Below are 26686 nucleotides of genomic sequence, written 5' to 3' on the forward strand. Positions count from 1 at the left end.
TCATATTTTTTAACTCGTTTAAAGTTGGGGATTTTTACAATCTTGAATTTGAGAATCATTAAAATATAAAACTATTTTTCTGAAATATTTAATTAATTTTATTAGTGGTTTGTCGTCAACTTTCCCATATAAATCAAAATAGGAAGTAATTTAATATTTTTTATAAAAAATAACCCAATGAGTTTCATTTCCATCTAAATGTACAATTCCACATTCAAATATTCTAACTTTTTTATATAAAGTATCTAGCATTAAAAAATCCTCCAAAATGTGTGATATTCCTTACAATTTCGTCTAAATCTCCAATTAATCGTGATTTTATTTAAAATTTTTATGTCTGATTTTATTAAATTAAAAAAATTTCCAGCTGATCCAGATCCTGTAATACTATAATTCCTGTAATATTTTAATTCTTTATCTAACTAATTTAAAATATTTCTAACAATATTAATCACACCTTTTTAGAATTGGAACATTAGGTAAAACATTTTTAACGTAAACATTTCAATATCTTCTCCAAAATACAACAAAAACAGATCTTTTAATAATCCAGCATTTTAAAATTATTTCTTTTATTATGATTTCTTTATTATATTTCCTATGTTTTTCAAGTGTATTGCATTGTATATTTGTTAAAAATATCTCATCTTTACCGTTTGTTAATTGCTCTACAATGAATTGAATAGGCTACTAACAATAATTGAGTAGTATCTTGGTAATTTGAATCTGGAAAGGTTCGAGCTTCCGTGTAATTCGAGGTACTGTGGTAAAAGAAAAATTATAGCTATAAAACACTTGTAAACAGAGCATTCAACTTACAAACGGTGTGTAATAATTGAGGAATAGGCAGGCCGTTCAGTAGGGCGTACAGTTCGTTACGTAACTGTACTCCCCTTCCTCATTCCCACTCAAGTCCCACCACGGCCGGTCAAGGGTAATGAACTCCGACCGTAACTTAAAATAACGAAACGTCAATCTGAGAGGTGTCACTGTCAGATGCGTACTACAAGATTACAGTCGCAGAGCTCTTTAAATGTGTTGAGTGTTTATATATTTATCGTTTAACATTCTAATTATTCAGTATAATTGTTTTGTGTTGTTTTAATTTCATACTTTTTACTGTACAACAGTACATATGAGTTGTAAGAGTAAGATGAAGTTTGTTCCGATAAAAATAAAATCCTTGGAAGATTAGATAAAGGCGAAACATGGAACAAGTTATCAGCTGTATATGGCATTGGTGAAGTAACAGTAGGCGATTGACACAGGAACCGCGATAAAATTGAAAAGTTCGCCTCAAAAAAGTGTTCTAATGAAAGAAAATTAATGAAAAAGTCATATTATGAACAAACCAGTGCAGCCCTGTTTTTATGATTTTGTATACAAAGAAGCAGATGTGTTCCAATATAAGGCCCTATTTTGAAACAAAAGCTATGTTTCGCAGTGAACTAAAGAAAGGCGAAGAAGGTTTCACAGCGAGTGGGATGGCTAAATCGCTGGAAAAACAGTAAGGTGTGATATGAATTCAAATTTGTGGGGAGAATTTTTCAGTTGATTTAGAGCCAGTTGTGCAACTTCGTGAAACATTAAAAAATATAACAAAAGGAAAATTAACCTCTGATCAGATCTGCAATTATGATGAGGCGGGTTTAAATGTAAAATCTTATCATCTAAAACTCTTGCTTCACAGGAGGAAAAATCTCTTCCAGGAAATAAAAAATAAAGACGGACTGTTCTTGCTGCTTTAAATGCAATGGGAAACCATACATTGAACTGCTTGTGATAAGGAGGGCCGGAAGCCTCGATCGTTTGAAAACATTTGTATTTGAACACTTCGAGTTAAATACATAAGTAAAAAAATATTAGATGGAAAAAATATGTTTTTAGAAATTATTTTTAGCGAATTTGTCCCTGAAATTAAAAAAGTTTTTTTAGAGAGAAACAATTTGCTTTGTAAATCAATCTTTATCTTAGATAATGAGGGCTAGCTCACGGAGGAAGAGGAACTGCAGTGTGGCGGAATACGAACAATGTTTTCCCATCAAATGTTACTAGCCTGATTCATCCAGCGGACTAAGGCGTACTGGAGTGCCTGAAGAAAAAATATACAGGCAACGACTGTTACAGTTTATTTGTTAAACAGAAGCAACTATTAGAGATTGTCATAAAAAAGTTTCATTCAAAGATGTCATTTCATGGAACGTTCAAAATCATGGAACACAATTGGACTGATTGAACGTGAAAACTGCGATGATAATGATGATGTGCCTTTAATTATTTTTATAAAGAATCTTGCTGGTTGCGAGGAAGTAAACCAAACTGATACTGCAGAGTGGATGAATGATGAAAAGTTTGAGTTAGTAGACGATGCAATATTGTTCAGATAGTCACTGATACTGCATTGCACCGGCCATGTCTCGCAGTGAAGGCTACGCGGAGCTAGACGCAGCTTTACGCTACGTAGAACAACCAGAAGTAACTGTAGCCGACACTGAGTTACTAACTCTGGCGGGATAATTGCTGATTGCGAACATTGCAATGTGATACAAAAACTATTAGCAGTTAAAAAAATAAAACGTATCTACTGTACATACAATTAAATAGTCTTTTCTCTTTCATACTTTCATTTTACTTTAATAGAATGTAATCGTTCATTATTTATCCTATCAACAGTGGTTTTAATTAACACCCCCTTTTCTCACGATGTTCTTATAATTCTAATTCGAGTTTTTGATAATTCTAGGTAGGCTCGGCCCCGTCCTTCCCGTGTATTTCCTTCTTGAAAGCAAATTTAATTTTATCATTTAGTTTTTTTCTGAAATTTACGTTCAAAGATTTCCCCCCATTTATTGCATTAAAGTTTAAAATGTTCTTGCTCCAGCTGTGGTTAAGCCTTATAAATATTTTGCCTAATTTAGCATTTTTTATAAAAATCTATTCATTACCTCATCTTGTAAAACTTTATCTGCAATATGTCTAGAATCTGGATTTCTTTGTTCGCATAACAATATCGTGTTCCATTGCAGCTTTATCTAATTTATTTATACTATGATCTCTTCTTTTCATGCTTTTATTAAGCTCCGTTCCAGGTCGCAGTTACTGGTAGCCTCGTACGCGCAATTCCAATGATAAATTACTAATAGAAGTGTTCAAAAGTCCGATACCTTCTCTTACAGGTTGTTAAACTTATTGCAGGTGAAATTCTCTGTAAATGCTTAATTCTGTCTAGTTTTCCTTCACTTCGTACAGTTTATTCGAAATTTGTCCAAAAATTGTTGTTTCTAGCTTGAGCATAAATATAATCAATAATACTATTTGGGTTTTGATAAATCATTGATATACCTGTATTCAATGTTAAAATTAAAATATTTCCTTATTTCAGATCCTTCGATTTGATTTTTCCAAATCTGTTTGATTAAATGCATACAGTTTTCCTCTGTTTGTTTTTAGTTTTTTAGTAATCGGGGTAATCTTTACAGATGTAATTATATTTTCATCAAATTCCAATATATTTTGACGATCTTCTCGAGAATACAAATTATCTTTGTTTCATCGTTGTCTATTAAAAATCTCCACAAACCTTGAGTTCCTTTATATTTTTAAATAATCAGGAGTATATATCGTTATTTTAAAAATTCAATGGTAAATTTAAAATTATAAAACGTGTCTTTTATCCATCCAAATACAAACAAAATGTGTTACCTTTTACTCTGAGAAGGAATATTTTACTTATTTTACCAATTATTATATCTGTTGTTCCAGGACTGTTTAGATCCATTACTAAAGTATTGGATCCTCCAATAATATTCTAGGTCTAAACGATATTAAAAATCGTAATTCAAATTCTTCTTGAGTTTCTCGAATTGAAATAGAACAACTGGAACCAAATCCATAATATTTTGATTTTGGTTTCAATTGTGTGTTCTAATTTTATTGTCAAGATTTTTAATAGCAAAAGTTACGGGTTTATTAATATTTTGAACAATTTCTTGGCATTTTCATCAATATTATTTATTCTTAAATGATTTGATTAATTTATTTTCAATCTGATGAAGATTCTTTGCTTGGAGTTACGTTAGCAATTTCTTTATACAAATTTTTAACGTAATCATGAAACGTGAAATATAGGAATGAACCCTAATTTGCCGATTTTCATGTAATTTTAATCATTATATATATATATATTAATCATATATATATATATATATATATATATATATGTATATATATATAAAATACAAAGATATCAGAGAAATAATTATATTTATAGTAATAAAACAATTATATTATCAATACAATTTTTGTTACAACAAATAGTTTATATAAGAAAATTGATTAAAAACTAGATTAATAGTAAGTTCTTCTTTCCAAATATTATCACATAATTCATTTCATTGTTCAAAACTCACATGAGAACCATCATAATTATTATAAATTTATCCTAAATAGTGGTCATCTTGCTTAAAAATACATAAAATATTCAAGTTATTTCTTATAATTTGTTTATCAACTTTAGAGAAACATTGAAAAAGATAAATACAAGATGTATTTTTCTTCTACACTTCTTATACAACAGCTTGATATGCTAAAATACCATAATCAAAAACGATTAAGAGTTTGGTCTACAGTTCTTTTTTAAGAAACGATATCTTGTGAAGAATGGTAAAAATGTATTTTTCTTATTTTTAAAACGTTTCTAAATATATGTAAATCTTTTTTGTACTTTTCTATATGCAGTTTGTTCTAAAGATTTACTAAAAACATCAATTTAAATAAGGAATCAATCTATTCCACATAAAATTTAATAATAACATTTCTTCAACTCAAACCATCAATTATAAATCTTATGGTTGATCTATTTTTCCCCTTCAAATGTTTGATCTTTACGTCTTAATGTTTTATTTTATCCTTTTGTTTGAGCAGTTTATCTATTTAAATAGCTAAAAAGAAATTGATTAAGTTAACTACGAAAAAATTAAAATTGTTCTATCACACTAATTAGTTTTATTCCAATAATTTTGCATGCATATGTTGACGATAGTCATTAGATTTTTAAATTACAGTGCAAAATATTAAGAATCTTATGAAATTAAAAAAAGAATATTACATTTTTAATAAAAATAAACATGCAACTGAGGATTACTTAAAGATATTCAAACAATCAGATATAAAATTTAAATTGTTTAAAATGACTTAAGTAAAGAAAAGTAGCTAATAAAATGTAATTAAATCTTTTGAAGCTTTGAAAGAGAAGTTTCAGAACCGAAACGAATACGTTAACGAAATCCAAAATTTAGACCTTTTGATTTAATAGAATTAAATTATAATCTTGTTTACCACTCTTATTTACATAGGGAGTCTGAAATGTTGTACACTTTGTTTCCAAAGGTTGCCTCTGGATCTAAAATTAGTGAGAAACCAAAGAAAATTGATTATATTACAATTAGAAGAAATATTAGAAGAATTTGAACTTTTTGAGACCTTTCAATGTTATCGAAATTCAGTGTAATCTTATTAAACCTAGTTTTGAAAGAAAATCGGTCGACTTTCCTTCCCTCTACAACTCTTTTGACTAGACTCACGGCTGTGTCTGCCATCAATCTGCCCTTTCTGAAGCCCCATTTGTAATCAAAAGTTGGTTGTGGCTATTAAGAAATCTGAACACTCTTATCAAAAATATATTTTCAAAAATGTTGCTAAAAACTGGCGAAAAAGAGAGGTAGGCCGTAGTTATTGATGGAACATGGATTGGAGTCACTTTAGCCATTTTCAGGAGTTAGGAAAACATTCCTGCCTGTAAAGACAAGTTTACTAATTGAGTTAATGTTACTTTAATGATGAATTCTTAATGTGAAGTATTTTCCACGTAAAGCTTTTACCTACAATTATGTGATTTTGTTCAGAATCTTGCTAACTAACCGGTCTGTTGGGGATAGAGTAACTCCAATACGGTTTCTGAGCACCCTGGAAATCGAAAGATCGATGATTTTCCTTATGGTTATAATTTTATCTGTGTTAACGCAGTTCTTGAAAACTGCCTAAAAAATCATTCGTATCTTGTCAACTCCTTGAGAGGGTTGAATAAGCCTGCCTATATTTTTACATGATATTAAGTTTGGTTTGTAGGAATAGCGTTGTTCCTTACTAGGTGCTCCAAGCAGGATTGACTGGTAATGTCTGACCTTATTGACCTGAAAAAATATCCAGTAGCATACTCAACCATATTGCAAGCAAAATCAGACATCGTTTAAAAAATAGAAAGAAAATTTCTCCTCCGACATCATCTGCTTCTTCTGAGGTCACTGACATTATGATCGTTTCCATTCAAAACCCCCCACCCTTGAGTGGAAGTGTTTATGTCATCAAGTTATTTTATTATCCGATTTAAGTGAAATAATTGGAACTTGTTAAGAGCTAGAGTGTTTTTATTATTTTGTCTCTTCGAGTTCTTTAAAAAGCAAGATCCTCTTGAAACGGTCTTCAAAATCTAATTTTAGTGCAGATCCACTAACAGTAGAACCAACTCAGTCGTGCGAGTCGATGATTCTCTGTGCCACAATATATTAGTAATCGGCTACAGATCCATACATCTTAATTGGAATTGGCTTGTCTAGCCCGGATGTCTCGATTTGTGATATCGATCTCCAAGCATAAAATATTTTATGGCTTTGAAAATTCACTTCTGAACTTCATGGTTGCTTAATCTCATGATATGTTTTAATTATGATTCATGAATATTTTCGACAAATCGAAATGGTTTACTCTGAATTTCACTCAAGATTTGTACAGCTCAGCTATTAGGCAGTTCACCTGAATAATGTGAGCGTGCCTAAAGTTAAAATTATGACACAATTCGATAAAAAAAACATACATTCTTATACATTCAATGTGTGTTTGTAATCTTACTTATTATTAAAAAGGTAGATATAAGTTTTTGTCGTTAAAAGCGCTTCATTAGCAAAAGCAAATATATAAGTCCAAATGTATTTACTGTTTATGACTAATAAAACAGTTATACATCTGTATATATCTGTATACCAAACAATACATTTTACTCAAATTAAGGCTAGCATTTTTATTAACATCACAAAATAAGGGTCCAGGTGTAGAAGGGTTAATATTTCAGCTATCTGCACCTAGAATTTATATACAGGTAAATCAAGTAAGGAATTATTACTAAGTGAATGAGAATCAATCAGAATACTTTAATGTAACTATAACGTGGTACTCTTACTTTATAGGAGTTTACAAAGACTTGATTGAATTGTAATAGTAGTTATTAGCAATAGAATATTGCGTCAGTTTTCATACTCATTTAACAATTCGTTGAAGTAAAAAACTTTTTTGCGCAATAAATTAATATATACTCGTTAACAAAATACTCATACTTACTTCACACGTGCGGAGACATGCTGTTCTCGACCAATGTCGTCGTTGTCTTGCACAATTTCAGGAACCTGTCCACCACCCAGTTCTCCACAGTTTTAGCGATGTTGTGTCCCTGTTCCACAGGATCCTGTACGCACATTGCGGAATCGCATCTCATCTCGTAAAATCTATCAGATCTTGCTTGTTTTTTATAGTTCTCGAACTCATTCGGAAGGGAGTTAGTCTTAACAAATTCTTTCACTGGTATCATCTTCCCCAGAAAAGGGCTTATTACATTGCTAGTTATATCTAGTATTGTCATGCTACCGTAGAAACTAAAAAAGTGAATCAACAGTTCAATTTCACTTTTATTGTTTTTCAGCTTTGGGACGGGAGAATTGCAAAAGCTACAGTCCCAACCTATAACAAAAATTTGAAATGTGATGTTAATAATTTACAAGATGTAATGTGCTGCTTAACATTATTGTAATTGCATAGAATTTATGTTTCTTTAAACTACGTGAAAGAATATGAAGAATGAAATTTCAGTGCTTTTAGAAATGAAGTTTGGACTTCTTTCTTGTACTTAATGTACAATTCAATTACTAAAACTATTGGAACTAATGCAGTTTACAGCAAATGAAAATTACAGTTAGATGTAAAAATTAATAATAAGATCAATAGAAACTCTAAGATAATCAATAACTCTTCCAGACAGCCAAAGAAAGTTAGATAATAGTAATTATTATTCTTTATTGCAACAGAACAAGATACTTTGTATTGCAAGCGTCATTGTAATATACGTAACCTACGTATATAAAATATCAGACATCTGTTTTACAAATAAATAAACCCTATCACATTCAACATACATATTAATAACATTCACTCACTTCGTCATTCACTACTATCGGATCCACATCATGTGTAGACTTTTAATGTAAGTTCCCAAATATCCCAGCGGCACGTCAGGAACTCATTATCAAAATAAAAAACAACTGACACCAAAAGGCGTTTATACAGGCTGCAAACTGACTAAAATTTAGAATATGAGAATCGTACCTTATCTCGTAAAACCTATTAGGCCTTGTTTGTTTTTTAATCACCTTTGGACACCCGTTTATTAGTCTAACACCGTATTGTTTTGGGAGCAGAAGCTGCTGTCCTATGTTATCGTAGTCGATAATTGCTTCTACCCCTTGTCACGTAATTGTGAACTTCCATACCTCTCACCAAAATACTCTTTGAGAAGCAGTACAGAATCACGTTGAGGATGTAAAGGCTAGATAAAGTCAGCAACCCGAGCTCCCTGAAGACATTTCTATACTACTCTTTGATATTTCGTCTTGATTTAAAAGTCTAAGCTCTTAATAATTGTTGTTGGGAACAGCTTCCCCAAAGGCAAAGTCTCCATAAAATTTAGGGTCAATAAAGCAATTCTTATGACCGGAAAAGACCGAGAAAGCATGTTTTTGACAGATTACACAATGCGTGAATACCTGAAGACGTTACCTTTCAGCACACTTTGTCAATAGCGTCATTCCAGGTCAGACCTTGATCAAGGTGCATTCCCAAGAATGTAGTGAAGTCACGTCAGTAAGTACATCTTCCACAAATCTACAAGGCTCCCTGGCTAATAGAGAATTTAATAGCATTTTATTTAACTAATTTGTTTTCAGATTTATATATGAAAAGAACTAAAGACAAGCTTTCAGCTTTTTGAAGGAGTAATTTCGAAATCTTGATAGTTTTTATTTGGAAAACAGAGAATCGTACCTTCCGCCTACTGAATCACTCGCCAATTTTGGACTGATGATTTTTGATAATTTACATAGATTAGAAACAATAATGGCCCAAGGATAGACCCCTGAGAGACACAATAGGGCATCTTGACTTTATTTAACATTAAATCAGCGATCTGGACAATCTGGTCTCTATCTTTTAGATAGGATAAAGACAACTATGTGACAGATCATGTATACAATGTGAATTTAAATTGCACAACAGTGATTCATGATGCACAGAGTCAAAGGCGTTATACAGGCTGAGAAATGTGCTTAGCACATGTTTACGCCTGTCTAGGTCGACAGGTTTTAACTGCATCAATTGAGTTTTTGTTCTTCCTAAATCCAGTGTTCTGGATTTAGAATTTTCTAAAAGTAGAAGTTATCTATAAATTTCATCAATCTTTTCCAGAAATACTTTTTTGTAGACTTTACTCAAAACTAGAAGTATTGAAAGGCTAGTAAAGGGAAGTATTGCTTGGCTGTAATGGATCGTCCTTATTAATTAGATTTGTTGGTGGTGTTAAAATGTACTTGAAGCAGCTTCTAAGCAACCACATAGATATATCATTGATGTCACAAGATTTTTGTTTGCACGAGTTACCTCCACCTCGCTAATAGAATGAAACCGGGCCATGACATAAGGGATGATCATAAAGATACATTTAAAGAAATGACATATGATGCAAAGGAACCGATGACAAAAATCTATCCGCCCACTGCGACCGGCCCGGACCAGCTCGGTCCGGTTCTCCCCAGTTTTTCGGCTTGTCTTCGCGCACTGTCAGATGTACCCGCCCACTTAACCGGGCCGACCCGGTCAGCCCTTACTATGTCATCACCATGGGATTAATACAAGTGTTTTTTGTAAGATTAGGGTCATGTGAAACTTCGAAGAGAATTATTAACACCTCTTGAAATCAACGTCAGTGCTAGTTTTTATGCAATAATCTCATTTTGAATCTTGAAAAAGTATATTTTTTAAATTCTGTACAAACAACTCAAGGGATAGTATAAGTTAAAATTAGTTCAGAATCTCTCCGAAGACGGGAAAGCTCCCAGATTAGATGGTATTGGAGCTGGAGCCCTCCTAGCAGCCCTTTCTTCCTTTCCTTTCTTATTTTCGTTGCGTGATAGGTGAAATATTGTGACACGCGCAGACTGCACTCGAAGGCATTGTACCAAGATATATGAGGGGGAACTGTTATGCAAATTTTTATATTTAATGAGTTGAAAAAGTGTTCTTAGCTCGTGAAAATCAATTGAAATAATAGGAATTAACTAATCTCTTAACTTGAATATATCCAGTTCTGTCGCGAAAACAATTTCTAGCCATTACTTAAATGATGCGAATGGCTTCTTGAATTCTTTGTTTATTCTTATTTATGTGCAAGCTGTATTTCTTCAAATACCACAATTTTGTAATCAATATAAACATTACTGTATTACCAGTGCCTTGAAAATCTGAGGAATTAAATTTGATGTAATCTATCCTACAATTCCACATTTTAATAAAGGTAAAGTATCAACATGTTAAGTTTACTTGCAATAAACTGTATCTGCTACAGTAATTTTCTATACAACTTTTGTCAGTGCTTTGCAGACTATATTAAAAAAGACTTCAGAATCGCTGTTATTTCATTTACATAAACGTTACAATACAAAACTTCATTAATCTCCTACAAAGGCAATCGTCCTTTTAATAATTAATACTTTCAACATCTTGGTTTTTTATATTTTGGAGACTTCTTACTCGTATATATACTTTAAAAGCGTATTTTTACAGCTTTTAGAATAAGAGAGTGTTACGCTTTAAATAATAGATACTACCGTCAATGAAGAGGTTGGAGCCTTTGCAGCTTTGCTTGACAGCGACAACAGAAGGAGCTGCGGGTGGACAATCTTGCATTAGGGCAAACATGACAAGCCAAAGCATACAGTAGCTGGTTATTGAGCCGGGACCCACACCTGCCTGAGTCAGGCCCAACTGTCGAGCCCACACCTTCACTCCGGTAGCAACAAACCTCACTCTGCTGTCAGACATGTAGTTCCTGCAATAGAAAAGACATGTATCCTTTCAGACATGTAGTTCCAGTAATATAAAAAGACTTGTGTTATGCCAGACATGTAGATCCTGAAATAGAAAACGGACGTTTGTCATGTCAAACATGTAGTTCCTGCAATTGAAAATAAAAATTTGTCATGTCAGACATGTAGTTCCAGCAATAAAAAAAGACTCGACAAGCCCGACATGTAGTTCCTGAAATAGAAAACAGACATTTGTAGTCTCAGACATGAAGTTCCAGCAATATAAAACAGACTCGTCATGCCGGACATGTAGTTTTTGTAATAGAAAGTAGACATTTGTCATGTCAGACACGTAGTTCTTGGAATAGAAAACAGAGTGACACATAACCACACTCTTTACTAACTAAAACATAGCCCTACGACAATACCAAGTGATCCGAGCGGATTATCTTGCATTAGGAAAACATGGCATGAAGTCGTAATATACAGTAGCTGGTTATAGAGCTGGGACCCACACCTGCCTGAGTCAGGCCCAACTGTCGAGCCCACACCTTCACTCCGGTCACAGCAAATCTCAATCTCCTGTCAGATAAGTAGTTCCTTTAATTGAAAACAGTGACACATAACCACATTCTTTACTAACAAAACATAGTCTTACGAAAAAGAAAGGGCTGTGGGTGGACAATCTTGCATTAGGGCAAATATGACAAGCCGTTATACACAGTAGCTGGTTAAGGAACTGGTATAAAAACCTGCTTGAGTCATGCCCTACTGTAGAACACACACCTTCACTCCGGTCGCAACAAACCTCACTCTGCTGAGAGACAAGTAGTTCCTGCAATATAAAACAGAGTGATACATAATTACACTCTTTACTGACCAAAACATAACTTTATGACGACGGCTTATATATTTTGCAGCAAACTCACCTGTCTTGGCCCGCATTTATTGATTCCTAGTCACGTTTATTGTCCACAAACATGAAGACCAAATAATAGCTGATTGAAACTGAACTGTATACAGATATAGTATTACACTTAGCTTAAATAAATTCGTTGTCTAGTTTCAATCAATACAAATGTCCTAAATATAAGCTGTTCGCATTGTGAAACATTGTTATAATGGTTGAAGTAAAACCAATACAAATCAAACAATAGATTTTTTGGATACGTAGAACAATTTAAAGAAAATTTCATTCTTATTTATATTTTAATATGTCTTTAGGTTTCAACGTGGCTGCCGTTAAAAGTTTGGAAAAGCAATGTTCATATCTCAGTGATTTTATATACTGTACGACAACCGAAAGAAAGTTTTAAAATGTTTTTTTCATTTACAACTATGCATGTATTTACATAGTATTTTAGATCACGCAAAATTTCAAGACGCCACCCGTACAAGTTTGTTTAGAAATACGCAAAAACGTGGAATCGTTATATGTGAATATGTCTCCAAACATAATTTCTGATTCGTTACAACTAAGCGTTTTTAGAAACATATCTCGCCTTCTAAGATTTAAAATTATGGAAATTATAAATTTTTCGAACATGCCATAATTAATTATGATCATTTACAGTGATACAGAGGCTTCATATTATCAGTGTTGTGCAAATTAATCTTCAAAACTAATAATACATCTCCAGTTTATATTTCCAAATGAATTCCACCTGAAATCTACTTTTTTCCGACTAAGGTAGAGAATATAAGTAGACCTGAGAGCTACTCATACTTTCAATCAATCAATCACGGGTTATTTTTTGGTCAGTAAAGAGTGTGATTATGTATTACTCTGTGTAGTTAATGGGTGATAAAATATCTGGTTTCTGGTGGGTTTACTAGTTAGTATGCGGTTCACTTACGAATTAGTGTATCTATACTTTTAGATCCAATGGTATTAAGGGTTTTCCAATTTTCTCATATACCGGAAGAAAATGACAAGCGCCGAAATTAGATTCTTTTTTTACCGTATCAGATTTTTCAAGCCTTCGTTTATACGTATATTTTTTGGTCATCGCAACACAGCAAAGTCAACTATACCTTCACATATATTTTAATAACATATATATACACATATAACATATATATACTATATATTATATATATATATATAATTTATAGAACAACGAGGTAATCTCATTTATGATACTGGCTACATATCAGACCTGAATTAAATTACAAGGGCCAAAAACATGTCAAGGGACGCTATTTAACATTAATAGATTTGGAATAATTAAAAAAGTCCGTATTTAAAACTAAAATATAGCTTGCATAAAATTGTGTCATACAGTAATATTGTCTACGTACTGGCGATAACGCTAACACACATGATGTACCCTACATACTCGTATATTCTTGATCGGGGCAACAGGGAAAACTGTGGCGTCGGATTTGAACCAGAAATGCTCCTCCTACACACGCGAAGCCTTGGTAAAATGCCAGTCGCCATTTCTTACAACCTCTGATCCACTTAACAGTGAACGCTAAAGTACTTTTCGTATGTGCCTGTTTGAACGATATCGCATAATATTGAGTGCTTCATCTGAGAATGCTACCGAATTCTACTTTGAAAATTTGTTTGAGCCGTGGGTAACTGGTAGCATTAAATTATTCACAGAAAAATTCACAAAACCGCCTAATAGACTTTTTGGTTATAAAAGAGAGTGATCTTTCCTCTTTTGAACCCTCATTCTACCCGTTGTCATTAACCACTGTCCAGTATGGGGGTCTTATCAAACTGATAAGTACTGATAAAAAGTGCAACGGTAACAGACAGAATTTGAACCTGCGTCATTTTTAAAACAGAGAAATTAAAACTAACATTTATACACATTATTTATTATTAATATATATATATATATTAACATTCATTGCTCAATAGTTCATAACTATTATTTAAATATCATTGAAACAATAGCCATGGAAAAATGAAAGCAGTCACGGATCATACAGTCAGGCCGCAATGGACCGTGTTCACAAGCAAAGGTTTGATTTGTAAAGTTTGGGCAGTGTTTATAATAAACTAAAATACTAACACATAAAATGAATTTTAAATTGAGGAATTAGACAGTAGTCACTAGATGAATATTGTCATTAATAAGCACGATTACTACAATATCATTTTATGAGTAAGTGTTAGAAAATACAAAATATAATTTTAACCTACACACAAGCTAAAGATCTTTATTTCATGAAATATAATGTGTTAAAAAGCCTATTTACTAAAACAATCTTTTAATACCGGTTAAATATTTAATTTAGGATAGTAATAATATGACCAGCACCTTAATAGGTTTGTATTTTCTACACCAATGCCATTTAATGTAGAAATATCACACTGTATTCCTGTAGTTCGATGTTTAACTTTCAATACTGGCACTCTTGCACGTGGAATTAAAATTGGTTCTGTAAAGGTTTTAACTTGCCGAATGAGGTCTCTAATGTACTGTACGGAATTGCTTCGATTTGTCTCACCCTCCTCCTCTATAATATCCACCTGTTGAGCAAATAAAAATATTAGTATGTTTTACCATTTACCGAACACAGTTCATTAATTGTGATTTGTGTTATCAGAATATTTACTCAAAGAGGACTATATATATTTAAGGATAACATAACATATCAGAAAAATCTCAGGAGAACAAAACTTTGGTAAAGTGGAGAGTTTGAAAAAGTCAAATACTGCGTCCAAAGATTGCTAACGCGAATACAACCTTAAGATGTTTCTATTCTAAGACTAGCTGTGGACTGTGAAGAGCTATTTTTAATAAAAACAAAATAAACTAAACCGTTTGAACCAGAGAACGGGTGGGATGAAGATCTCCTGCTAGAGCTTAACCAATAAGTGAACAGTATTGCTAGGGTAGGTAGTTTGTACTAAGTTTCACGTTTCTGCTTCACCAAGGTGTCATGTTGAGCTAGAGAGACACCTACGCCCCTCATGACACATCTTCAATATTATACAGAAATAAAACATGAGAAAGCAATACTTAAAATTTAATTTAATAAATAAAATTTGTAATGAGTAAGTAATGACGTCATGTGAATATAATGAATTGAAAACACTTACCCATATCTATAAATACATCATAATCGCTATGTTTGAAACCCAATCCGGCAACCCTTGAGCCAAATGGGTAGATTTCGTAACTTTTGGAAGTACTCTTCTGTAAATCGTACTTAATATCTCCTATCCTACCCTGAAACATGTTGCATTTTTCCACTTGCTTCATCTCTGTCATGGCTTCTTCTACGACTTGTCTCAATGTGGAAATAGAGGAAAACATTTTTGCTGACGGTGAATTTAGCGCCAGTTCGAATTCCTCCTCTTCGACTGTGGAAAAGTTATTGGATGTATATATAAATTAAATAAACATTGAATTACAAAAAGTACTTGCTCCGTCAGGACTCCAACCAGGATCTCTCACTTTCCGGGCGAGTGCGCAACCACTACACCCTACAGGGTTAATAAAAGACTCAAACAAGAAAAACTAAACTCTGAATACCTTTATGTCATGTTATGAAGTACTTTTTGGACATAATTATTACTACGTTCACAAATCGAAAATGGGGAATTTTCGGGGCAACTAAATTGTTTAAAATAATAAGCACCATCGAGTAAAATGTTTAGCTGCTACAAGTTGTTACTTATGCCTTTATTATAACTAGTTAATTCTGAATCTTAAAACTCCAACTAACCACAATATTTTACTGTTTTAGGATAGATACTTCTAGTTTGCCTTTTTAGTTTTCTTTTATGAGGACCTTAAAATTGAGCAGTCACTTCATGGGGTTTGTCGTTTGAAAGTTTTTAGTTGCCCACAAAATTTCCAATCTTAAGTTTGTGAACGAAGTAGTAATTATCTCCAAAATTACATGGCATACACATTCATTAAACTAGTATAAATGGCATAGCCACAAAAAGTACTTGCTCCGCCGGGACATGAACCCTCATCTCTCCCTTGCCGGGTGAGGGCGCTACCACAATACAGAGCACTTACTTTTTACGATTCAATTATTTTGTATTCGTGCGTTTTTACAGACTTACTTCACATAAAAATCTAATATAATATATATCCAGTGAATCGCTACTTCCACAAGGGGACGGGCCTCATAGAGCCAGAAGAAAATCTTAAATGTAAGCATAGGTTGGTGTGCACATCAAATTGAAGTTACTTCTTAGTAGAAGGCGTTATATTATATAACAATTATGATTTTGATAAAAAAGGATTCAAATGTTGAAGATACTCCGTAAATATATTGGTAAAGAGTATTTAAAAGAAAAAAAGAACAGATATTTCGGTTTGAACATATATAGTGTACTCATATATTTAATATTTTTTAAATATGAATAACATATATATATATAACTTTAAGTTTTGAAAAAATTATAACATTAAGATTTGTTATAACGAAAATGAAGAAAAATGTTATATTATAGATGTAAGAGAATTCAAAACGAAAGAATAAAAGCTCTGTTTAAAATTTATAAAAACTTTAAATGGATTGACTTTCTTTCCAAAATTGTAAGCAATTATAATAATACTATTCTCAGTACAATGAAAATAAAACCAATACAATGTATATAATTTGTTGATGTAAGTTTTTCGTTTGAAAATTGTAATTTACGATTTTCTGACTTTAGATATCCATATTAGTCTGATTATGATCTTTCATGCAATGATAATTTATTTAACATCGATAGAGAAGAAAATTTTTAGTTTTGAGTAATTTTGAGCTCTAAGGAGAGTTGGTTTTAAACAATCATATTAGTTTAAATATATTTCTTGTTTTTTGGATTTCAAAGAGTTGAAAGTTGATGAAAAATTCATTGTTAATTATTATTGTAAATTAATTGGAGTTAAATAAATAAAAATTGAAGTACCATAACCAAATAGTGAATATTAAAGGTAAATTGGAGACAGTAATGTTTGTTGATGTTTGATTTAATAGTAATTTCCATGCAAGACAAAAGATTTTAAAACATGTTATGAAAATTAATGTATGGTATTATTTAAGTTTAATTAAATTTTGTACTCTTGTTTTAGGACCAATATTAGGTTAGAACCAGATAAAAATTTGGCCTAAATTACTCGTATCCAAATATTTAGTGGTTACTAGATAATTTTTCCTTATATCGTAAACCAAAATTTTCATTAGGACAGACATTTAAGTTTTACTCTAAATCATATTATACAAGCTATTTTAAAGTTTATAACACTTATAACAAGATTATAATACTTACCACTGGACAATTTAATAGCCTTCACAGTGTGACCTTGAACATTTATTGTAAAGTCTATGTTCTTTGATTTCCTAAAAAAAGAAATGTTTTGTAGAACAGAAGATAATTTGTCCTAGGTGTATTACAAAATCAATAATTTTACGTAACTGCCTGTCATCCGCAGCTCTGCCTGTGTTAACCCACTGCAAACTTAAAATACGAGAAATGTAAAATTATCTTAACATCTTCATTATAACTGACTAAAAATTGTTTCTGAGAAGATTTACAGCTCTCATATGAAAATATTTTATCGATCTTAACATATTAACTATATTTTTAAGTTAATTTTTAGTTCTAAATTTCTATAATTCTTTAACGTCTTGTGAATATAATCTGATTTGAGTAGGTCGTAAAAAATGAAAAATTTATTTTTATCTTAATGATTAATAGAGAATATATTAAGGCTTTACAATACGTTTGTTACTAATGTTTTTGTAGGTTTTCTATAACATGAATAATGAAGTGATAAAAGTAATAAAACAATATAACAACAAGTAATTCAAGAAGTTTGTATTGTATGAACATACTAGACTATTATATATCATCTATATTACTTGATAATTGAGACTTATGGCAATACAATTAATTTTAATACGTTATTCTATCGCAATATATTTGCCATACTGTTATTGGCAATTAATTATTAAATATTTGCATTTCTTACGTAAATATAGAAGTTTGAAAATTTTCTTAGTAATTTATAACGTTTTAGTTCATTTAATTTATTTGTTGTTTGAAAAGTATACAATTCCGCGTGTGTGCGCGAGGGTATTTAAAATTTTGATATTGCTGAACAGATTAGTAAAAAATGAGTATTAAGTCATGGCCTAATTTTTTCATTGCATTTTAACATGGCCGGAGCAGCGACATGGTAATTTTGTAATGCATGTATTATAAATCTGTATATCTGAGCAAAGTATTTTTTGTACTTGAACTTGAAAAGTAGACACTAAACAATTGTTCAACAGCCCATTGAGTTATTATCTTTATAGCCCCGATATTATTCAGACCGATAACACTGAAGTCAGATTCATTAAGATAAGGTATATCGCTGTAACATGCTATTTTTGTACTATGTAAAGAACAAGGGTTCTAATGCTGGCGTTGAGAGCAATTATTTGGAAACCATAATAGTTTAAAACTTACCGATAGTTATTTATAGTTTTTTCGAGAGATTCAGCCATATTCCTAATTCCTTTTAATAAAGGTCTCTCACCTCACGACCTCAGCAGTTTTGAGGTTCGTTAGAATCAATCGTAATCTTGGTAGTCTACCACGTCTCGGTGTACGTGGTCAATGACATGGTTTGAAACATTAGCAATTCTTATTCGTTCAAATTCCTACTAAGATAACGATTTTTGATATGTGGAGTGTGTTGTGAAGGTGGAGGTGGAGGATGCATTCCAATATCCTGTAAAGTTTCTCTATATTTAACTTAAAAGTTGGTGCTTATAATGTGAATAAAAACAGTAACATCACACTAATGTACTAATTTACATTGTACAAATACCACAAGTGTCATTTTCATATCATTAAACAAGTGGATCGTTATTTCCCAACTGCGACTGTGGCGTGTAAATAAATCGTTTCAGCACAAATTAAATTACAAATGTAATTCTCATATCATTCAACAAGTGGATCGTCAATTCCTGACAGGGACTGTAACGTGTATATAAATCATAACATCACAGATTACACAAGTGTGATATTCATACTATTCAAGACGTGGATCGTTACATCCTCACTGGAATGTTAATGTGCATATATGTATTAAAATTACTCATTATTTTACAAGTGTGAGTTCCATATCATTAAGTAAGAGGATCGTTACATCCTCACTGCTATTCAGTGAGAATATAATTAGTATAATTAATTACAGATTACACAACAAGACGTGTGATGTTCTTATCAGCAAATGGATCCTTAGAATTTCACTGGGACTGAAATGTGAATATTCTCTTATATCAGACATTAAACCACAAGCGTTTTTGCATAGTTGAAAAAGAAGATCCCACCCACCTCACTGGGATTTGATTAACTCATTGGTAGTGTGTAAATAACACATTTTATTAAATAATATTCTTATTATCTAACGTGGTTTTTAATGAACATGATGAATTGAAAAAAACTTGATTTTAAATCATGAATATGTTCACTGTATAAAATAGTATTTATGTAAAAGCTAAAATATGTATCAAAATATATGAATGTTTTCCTTGTTTCCTATGAATAAAAAAAGTAGTGACCGGACATTGTAACATTTTTATATGAAATTATGCATATCAAATGTCTACAATTGTTACTCCTGCTTACCTCGGAACGCGTACAGATACTAGTGCTGTGTTAGAGTCCATAAAGTTTAACAAAATCCACTTTGCAACATACTTCTTCTGTCTCAGAGCCATCCTTATCTGGGATTCTGATACAGACAATTTATCTGGTATATCTGTGAAATAATAAAGACGTTACTATACTAAACAATAGGAAAATTGTAAATAAAGATTGGTACCTCCAGGTATCATAGTTTGATATTACATGCTAAAATATACAAGGTTAGTCAGATAAGGTGGCCTACATTTCTAACGGGATAAAAGCCAACAAATGAAGTGCAACCACCTTGAAACTCTCAGAACTAGTTTTACTAAACTTGTTTGTTCTGTCTATGCTAAAATTTTTGTGTGACCCTAAACATTTTCTAATGTTAACATGTACCAAATGGTAGTCACTCGATTTAAAATTTATTTTAAAAAGAAACATTATTATGATTACTTTCAAAATATTAAACAGTTTAGAAATAGTGGGCCAAAAAATATCAATGATTATTTGATAAGAAAAACCTAGAATATCCAATAAGGCTTTTAATTTATACAGGTTTCTCTGTACAGCATAATAAAGTACTCGAGGTCTTCTTCTAGTTTGTTTCAATATGGTAACAATATGGTATTACCTCTCCCGTAGGTAATACTCGTACAATTTACGAGTATTTGGAACCAAGGCAAAACACATTCTTAAGGTAGTCTGGTGAAAATAAAATGAGTAAACTTGAAAGTAGCCGAAATAAAAAAGATTATGTTTTTACTCACCTTTTAGTAAAAATTTTACTGACATAGTGATTGTATCATCTCCTGTAAAAAAAGAAACATAATATTAGTACTTAACGACACAACGTTTATAAAACGGCACGGCTTCTTAGTAATCATCAATACCAAATTTGGCTCCATTGAAGAGTATTTTATTTTTTTGTATTTTATTAATCAATCGTTTTAAGGGTAACTCTGTTTGAGTGTCTTGCATTTGGAACATTTTTTTATAGTTAAAGCTCTGTCGTTTTGTTAATATTCTTTAAAAATTCAATATGCTTCTTTGAGGTGAGAGATAAAGGAGGAGGAAGGATTTCCAATATACCTATTGCAGTGTGTAAATATATAAATTCTCTATGTATCATCACGATTATGGCCGCAATGCTTAACGCATATTTACGAAACTAGGTAGGAACTTTGTACAATTGAATGGCTGAGTTAAGTTCATTTTTGAAGCCAATCGGATGGAGCCCAAGAGTCACAATGTTTTTACAGACAACTACGGACACATACGACATATAGACACATTAGGTTTGGGTGGATTTAAACCCAATTTCGTATGGAGGTACTATGTTAATCTAGGATGAGGTTTCAATGTAATTTTAAGACAAGATAGCCGATTCCTAGGGTTAAGATCACTTTGTAAAAGACTAGTTTAAAACACTTAGATGGATTTTAGAATAAGAAATGTTTTATAGGAAAAATTATACTCAAGTGTATAAATCATAAAAAGCTTTGAAACCAAGGAGGTGTATCTCCTAGGCAACAACCATTTTATGTACAGCTACTATAGAAACCTTGCGGTTGGTAGTATTAAACGAAAATAGGCACTATCAATCTATGTGATAAATGTAACCAAAATCCTTAGGGTTTCGTCATCTATTGAGGTAAGGGGGTGGAACACTTAGAACATATAACATTCATAATGTTATAACATATAATATTCAAAAGGGTGATAAGCTAGCCAAAGACTATTCCAAATAACAATTCATGGCCCTAGTAAAGTCGCTTAGTATTCCAGATATTGACACTTTTGGAAACAACAAAAACAGCTACTTTAGATGAATATTTTGTAAGGTTTTTTTCAGGATAATGGTTTTTATTATGTTTGGTCTAATATTTGCAGTTGTGCGGAATTCTATTCTAGGATTCGGAATATAGCGATGCATTTTTTACCTTACTAGCATCCTTACTATACGCTGATATAAAACAAAATCGTTTGTAATGTCGAATGAAAATTAACAGAAAACTCAGACTGTTGTTCCTGAATGTTCTTAATTAATCACTCTCTTCAATGAAACTATGTCATCACAGTGTTCTGATCTTTGTTTAGCGTTCCCACGTTAAGCATGAAAAGCTTTTTGTAGTTTATAACCCAATGTTCACTTTAAAGTATAGTGATAAGGATAGGAAAGAAAGCTTGTAAGGTACAAAATATACATACGCTACTTCTACAAAGTTTGATTTTTGTTATTATGTGGTCTTTGAAATAAAGCGATAACTTTAGGAAATCTATTTCAACTGCAAATCAGGTGAATTCCACGACTGTTTACTTGAACTAAAAGTAATTTTATCTTAAGGCACTTAAAATAATCAGTCTATTGATTCAATGTATTGTGCTTTCAAAGAAAAATTCGTCATTAAACTATCATGTTTATTTAAAAACATATTCGTTTTGTGAGAATTTCAAAACGTTTTAGTACTTGTAAAATATAATGGTAAAATAACTTAGAAATAAGAGTATTTTAAAACTTATTATTGTAAAATAAACACATACAATTTCCATTCAAAATATTTGGGTAATTTTTGGATCAAAAGTTACTACTTAGTGCTTTAGCTGAAATTGACCTTATAACAAACTAGCAGTTACCCACAGCTACGCTCGCAATTCCGCAAGTTTTGTACCTGTATAACCCCTTGTGGTTCGAGTGAATTATATTTCCAGCGCGAATGTTGAGTTTGTCTTCTTAGTATTGTTTGTTCTAAATCTGATTTTGCCTCTCTCCCGATCAATAAAATATATATACATAAAGTTCTCTGAGAAGCCTACTTTTAATCTATAGTAAAAGTTAGACTGCATTGTCTTTTATATCTGCACTGCTAGCAGTTACCCTCTACTTTGCACGCAATTTAGTAGGTGTTGCACGTTTATGACCACTGCTGGTTTAAGTGAATCTTATTTCCGACTCCAAATTTGAGCTTGTCTTGTTGCCACGACCAAGAAAATACGACACATAATTTTGACCATTGTAATTTAATTCGATCTTAGTATGTTCTGTTCTATAGGTGATATTGTTTTTTTACCTATCAAGAAAATATATAGCTCAGATTAGAGAAGGCCCAAAGAGAACTAAGATGGGGTTTATATAAGTCTTTAAATTGACAGTTTTTAATTTTTTTTTACATTTAGAGCTGGAATTGGTACCTTAATTCGAAAGGACAGTACCGAAAGGGACAGCGAAATTTAATCTAACATAGTTCTTGTCGACTGTCTCAAAGGAAGTCTTCGGAATCATATTCTGATCTTCTTATGTTTTAGGACCATTTGGAAGGTGAGAACCTACTCACTGAAATCTATAACGACGTTAAAACTGTGGTTACTTATTAGAAAATTTACTCACTGTAAATATAAACAAATTGAAAATAATAAACAATGTTTACACAGAACAATTGATTACATGTGGTAGGCTCGTTTAATTTATATTAGACAACCAATAGGGTGTATCCCGGAAAGATTTTTGAAATAAGAATAGGACTATATTCATCCCAAGAATGTCCATGTAACATTTCATTACAATCGGTTGAGTAGTTTACGCATGGAAACAAAACAAACAAACCAAGGCATTTTCGCATATATAATATTATTAGGATTAGCATGTTCAAAATGTTCACCAGTTCGTATCTACTTATAAGGGATTGCTTGACTCTTCGCGCACTTCTGGAACCATTGCGTTTTTCATCGGCTTGGTGAATACATTGCCTCAGTTCATCAGCATCACGTACAGGTTCAGTGTATACTTTATCTTTAAGAATGCCCCAATAGTAGCAATCCAGCAGATTTAAGTCAGGAGAACCTTTTCATCGAATTCCATACGAGGTCTTCCTTCCCCATGTTGATCACAACGTTTTCTGTCTTCCAAGAAGGCTTGGAGAATGTTCTGAAAACGGGATAGTCAGGAAATCGCACTGCATTTGGTTACCTTTCCCGATACATGATAGCAGCTGTATAGCAATTGCCATAAATGAAATACAGGTTTCCATATTCACGCGCAGAATATCAAACAGAGAGTTAATAACTGTAAACAAGGTAATAAATGTGAACAGGAAGGACAAACTTAGAAATACATGAACAATGGACAATCATCTCAGAGTGAAGTGGTAGAGAATAATGAATACCTCTATAAATAGGCAAAAGATAACGGACAGACAGACAGACAAAATCTAACAAAGGAAGTGAGAATAATTAGGTGTGCTTTTAATAACTTATCTTTAATGATATTAATAATATGAGTTACCTTAGTAATACAATTAATGACGAACAATGTTACTGTACAATTTTTAAATCACTTTAATATGCACATAAACAAGCATGTCAATTTAGGAATGGATTTGTACTTAAATTACAAATAATTCAATTAAAATATTGATTGTTTTAAATAGATTTAAATTTTATTTATTTTTTTTATTTCAACGAGCAAACAGTGATGGCATTTACCTGTTTTTCAGCGGAATCAGATTTCAAAGTAGTTTGAATTTAATTTGAAGAAAATATTATATCAAAACTCCTAGTTTTGTAGCAGTAGTGCATGAAGTATTCGTCTAAAGTAGCTGCTTTTGTTGTTTCTAAAAAGTGTCAATGTCTGGAACACTGACTTTTACTAGGCCCATCTTTTTTATTTGGGTTAGTCATTGGCTGGTCTATCAAGCCTTTAAATACCTTCGTCGACTTATGGGACAAAAACTAATGTGGCTGGCGATCGATTTCTTTCTTCGTAGAAATGTCACTATAAATTTCAAGAAAGACCAGGTAGTGTGCTTTCTCAGTTCAAATTCTCAGCTGCCGGACTGTAAAGTAAAATGTGACAGTTCCTCAGTTATATAACACAAAATAAGAAATTTATTTGGAAGAAAATGGTAATTTTAAAATGGTCTAAATAGGGATAATTGAATAGTATGGGTCTTAATTTATAGTATTTGCAGGAAACATTACTTTCCCTATTCTTATCATTTATAGTCAGCAAGTTTAGCATTATCGTGCTGGCATACGAACGTACCTGTTAGAATGTGAGCCATTATGCGCTGAAAGTGTTATCTACATACAACACAATGTTACATATAAAGCAATAACATGTTGCAGGCTTCACACTTCACAGTGACGCAATACCAGATATGTAATGAAGACATATTCGTAGATAGATGCGATAACACTGAGGCAGTCAATTACAGTTATAATAATTTTAATGGTGATTTTTGTAATAATAAATAAACATAAAATATGCAATGTTTTTGTTAAAGATCATTGTTGATGGTATTAAATAATATTTATTAGTATTATAGGTATACTACTTACCTGTGGCTTCGCACGAAAGTTCGTAGGCTTTGCACGTATATGCGCAGTTTTGGTTGGAGTGAATTATATTTCCGACGCCAATGGTGATGAGTTTGTATTATTGCCACAATCACGAAAATATGGGAAAACTTTACGGCAATAAATTACAGTTTAATCAGGTCTTAAAATTTTTTGTCGTAGTGGATTTTTCATTATTTTCCCGAAATATACCTACGTAAATATATTGGTCTAAAAGCATACTTCTGTCAAAATGCAACTAAGAAGTTTTATTACAGTCTTTAATTTATAGTAAAAGTTAGATCATAACTTTGTCTTTTATATACGGTTAAAAGTATATTTTTTTTAAACTTATCCTTGTTTTACCATCCGGTTATTTTCTTAGCCTAACACCTGTTCCAGAAAAGGTTGAAATAAGGAGTGTAGTTATCAAGCTTACTATATGCTTCAAGACAAAATGTAAGCAATTTAAAAATACAAAATTAACGAAAATAAATCACACAAAACATTTACATTAAATCAAAATTCTGTCCAGTTACAATTTTCCACACGTATTTACCAAAAATAATTTACGTAAATTATCTAGGCATGCACTTAGACATAAAGCTGACATGGATATCCCACATTTTAATGAAGTGACAACAGCTAAAAAAAAATAATAGACTACTCGGATTTAAATTAAAACATAGTTTGATAGACAAGTTACGGTTATGTAAAACTTGTATCTACATGTAGTTATGGGACACAGCAAACAATGCAAATTACAACGGTATCAATCAAAATTGTTAAGAAAATTGCTAAATCACCTTAGTATGTATCCAATAAAACGTTACATCAAGATTTGAACAGCCCAACAGTCACACCAACAGAAATTATCAAATTCAGTCTAAACTATCTTTCAGTGTTATAAGATTCCTACTACCAAGCAGTAAATATATTTGGTAATTCTAAAAATGTGTACAAACTTTTACCACCTGCTTTCGTGAAACTATCTTTTAGAGTCTTGATTAATACGTTAGTGTTAACAATGATTAGCAGCTAACTTAATTTTAATGGTTTATGTTGTTTCTGTACATAGCATTTACTTTTTGTTATTTTAAACTGAAAAGATTTAAAATAAATATCTTTATATTACAATAATAATTAAACACATTGTGCTGTCATAAAAATGTTACCCAGAACAGTTGGTTACATTTAACAGGCTCTATCAATTTATAATATTTGTTTGCTGAAATGCTTTAGATAAAAAGGCATTTTCAAAGTAAGATTAGGATATGTTAACCAGGAACTCTAATAATGCCAATGGAAACTTTCACTACAATAAGTGCAGTATTTTTTACGTGATAGCGTAAAACACATACGAACAAGTACACACACACCCACGCGCGTGCGCGCGCCCTGGCTAACACATACAGCAGACACTATTACATTCATAACATTTAACATATCAAGACCTATATCATGGTATCATTCTTTGAATCCTGAAACCAGACTTGTAAAAATGATAGAAAATACAAACAAAGCTAAAAAAAGGAGAACGATTTACGTCCATCTTGAGCCACGAATTGCTGTAAATATATAC

At 31.8% G+C, this 26686-nt stretch overlaps 2 protein-coding genes across 3 annotated transcripts in view; both read right to left on the reverse strand.

Annotated features, from left to right (window-relative positions):
• LOC124357188 (speckle targeted PIP5K1A-regulated poly(A) polymerase-like) overlaps positions 1 to 14589 on the reverse strand; it is a 31983-nt gene extending 17394 nt beyond the window's left edge. Inside the window, exons 1-3 of the mRNA XM_046808711.1 lie at positions 14459 to 14589; positions 10983 to 11203; positions 7393 to 7788 (exon numbers count right to left, since the gene is read on the reverse strand). Coding sequence (XP_046664667.1) covers positions 7394 to 7788; positions 10983 to 11196 — 609 coding nt within the window. The 5' untranslated portion in view covers positions 11197 to 11203; positions 14459 to 14589 and the 3' untranslated portion in view covers position 7393. The remainder of the gene's footprint in view (positions 1 to 7392; positions 7789 to 10982; positions 11204 to 14458) is intronic.
• On the reverse strand, positions 14496 to 24957 carry LOC124357189. 2 transcript variants are annotated; one of them, XM_046808712.1, is made up of 6 exons: positions 24812 to 24957; positions 20541 to 20582; positions 19771 to 19903; positions 17419 to 17489; positions 15244 to 15507; positions 14496 to 14670 (listed from the first exon to the last, which is right to left on the reverse strand). In XM_046808712.1, the coding sequence occupies exons 1-6, from the start codon at positions 24828 to 24830 to the stop codon at positions 14645 to 14647; spliced, it is 555 nt and encodes a 184-aa protein (XP_046664668.1). In that variant the 5' UTR covers positions 24831 to 24957; the 3' UTR covers positions 14496 to 14644. The 2 variants fall into 2 exon arrangements, with proteins under 2 accessions (XP_046664668.1, XP_046664669.1); XM_046808713.1 differs by lacking the exon at positions 15244 to 15507.
• Between the last annotated feature and the right edge of the window lie 1729 nt (positions 24958 to 26686).

This window comes from Homalodisca vitripennis, chromosome 3, assembly GCF_021130785.1.
Source record: "Homalodisca vitripennis isolate AUS2020 chromosome 3, UT_GWSS_2.1, whole genome shotgun sequence".
Lineage (NCBI taxonomy): Eukaryota > Metazoa > Arthropoda > Insecta > Hemiptera > Cicadellidae > Homalodisca > Homalodisca vitripennis.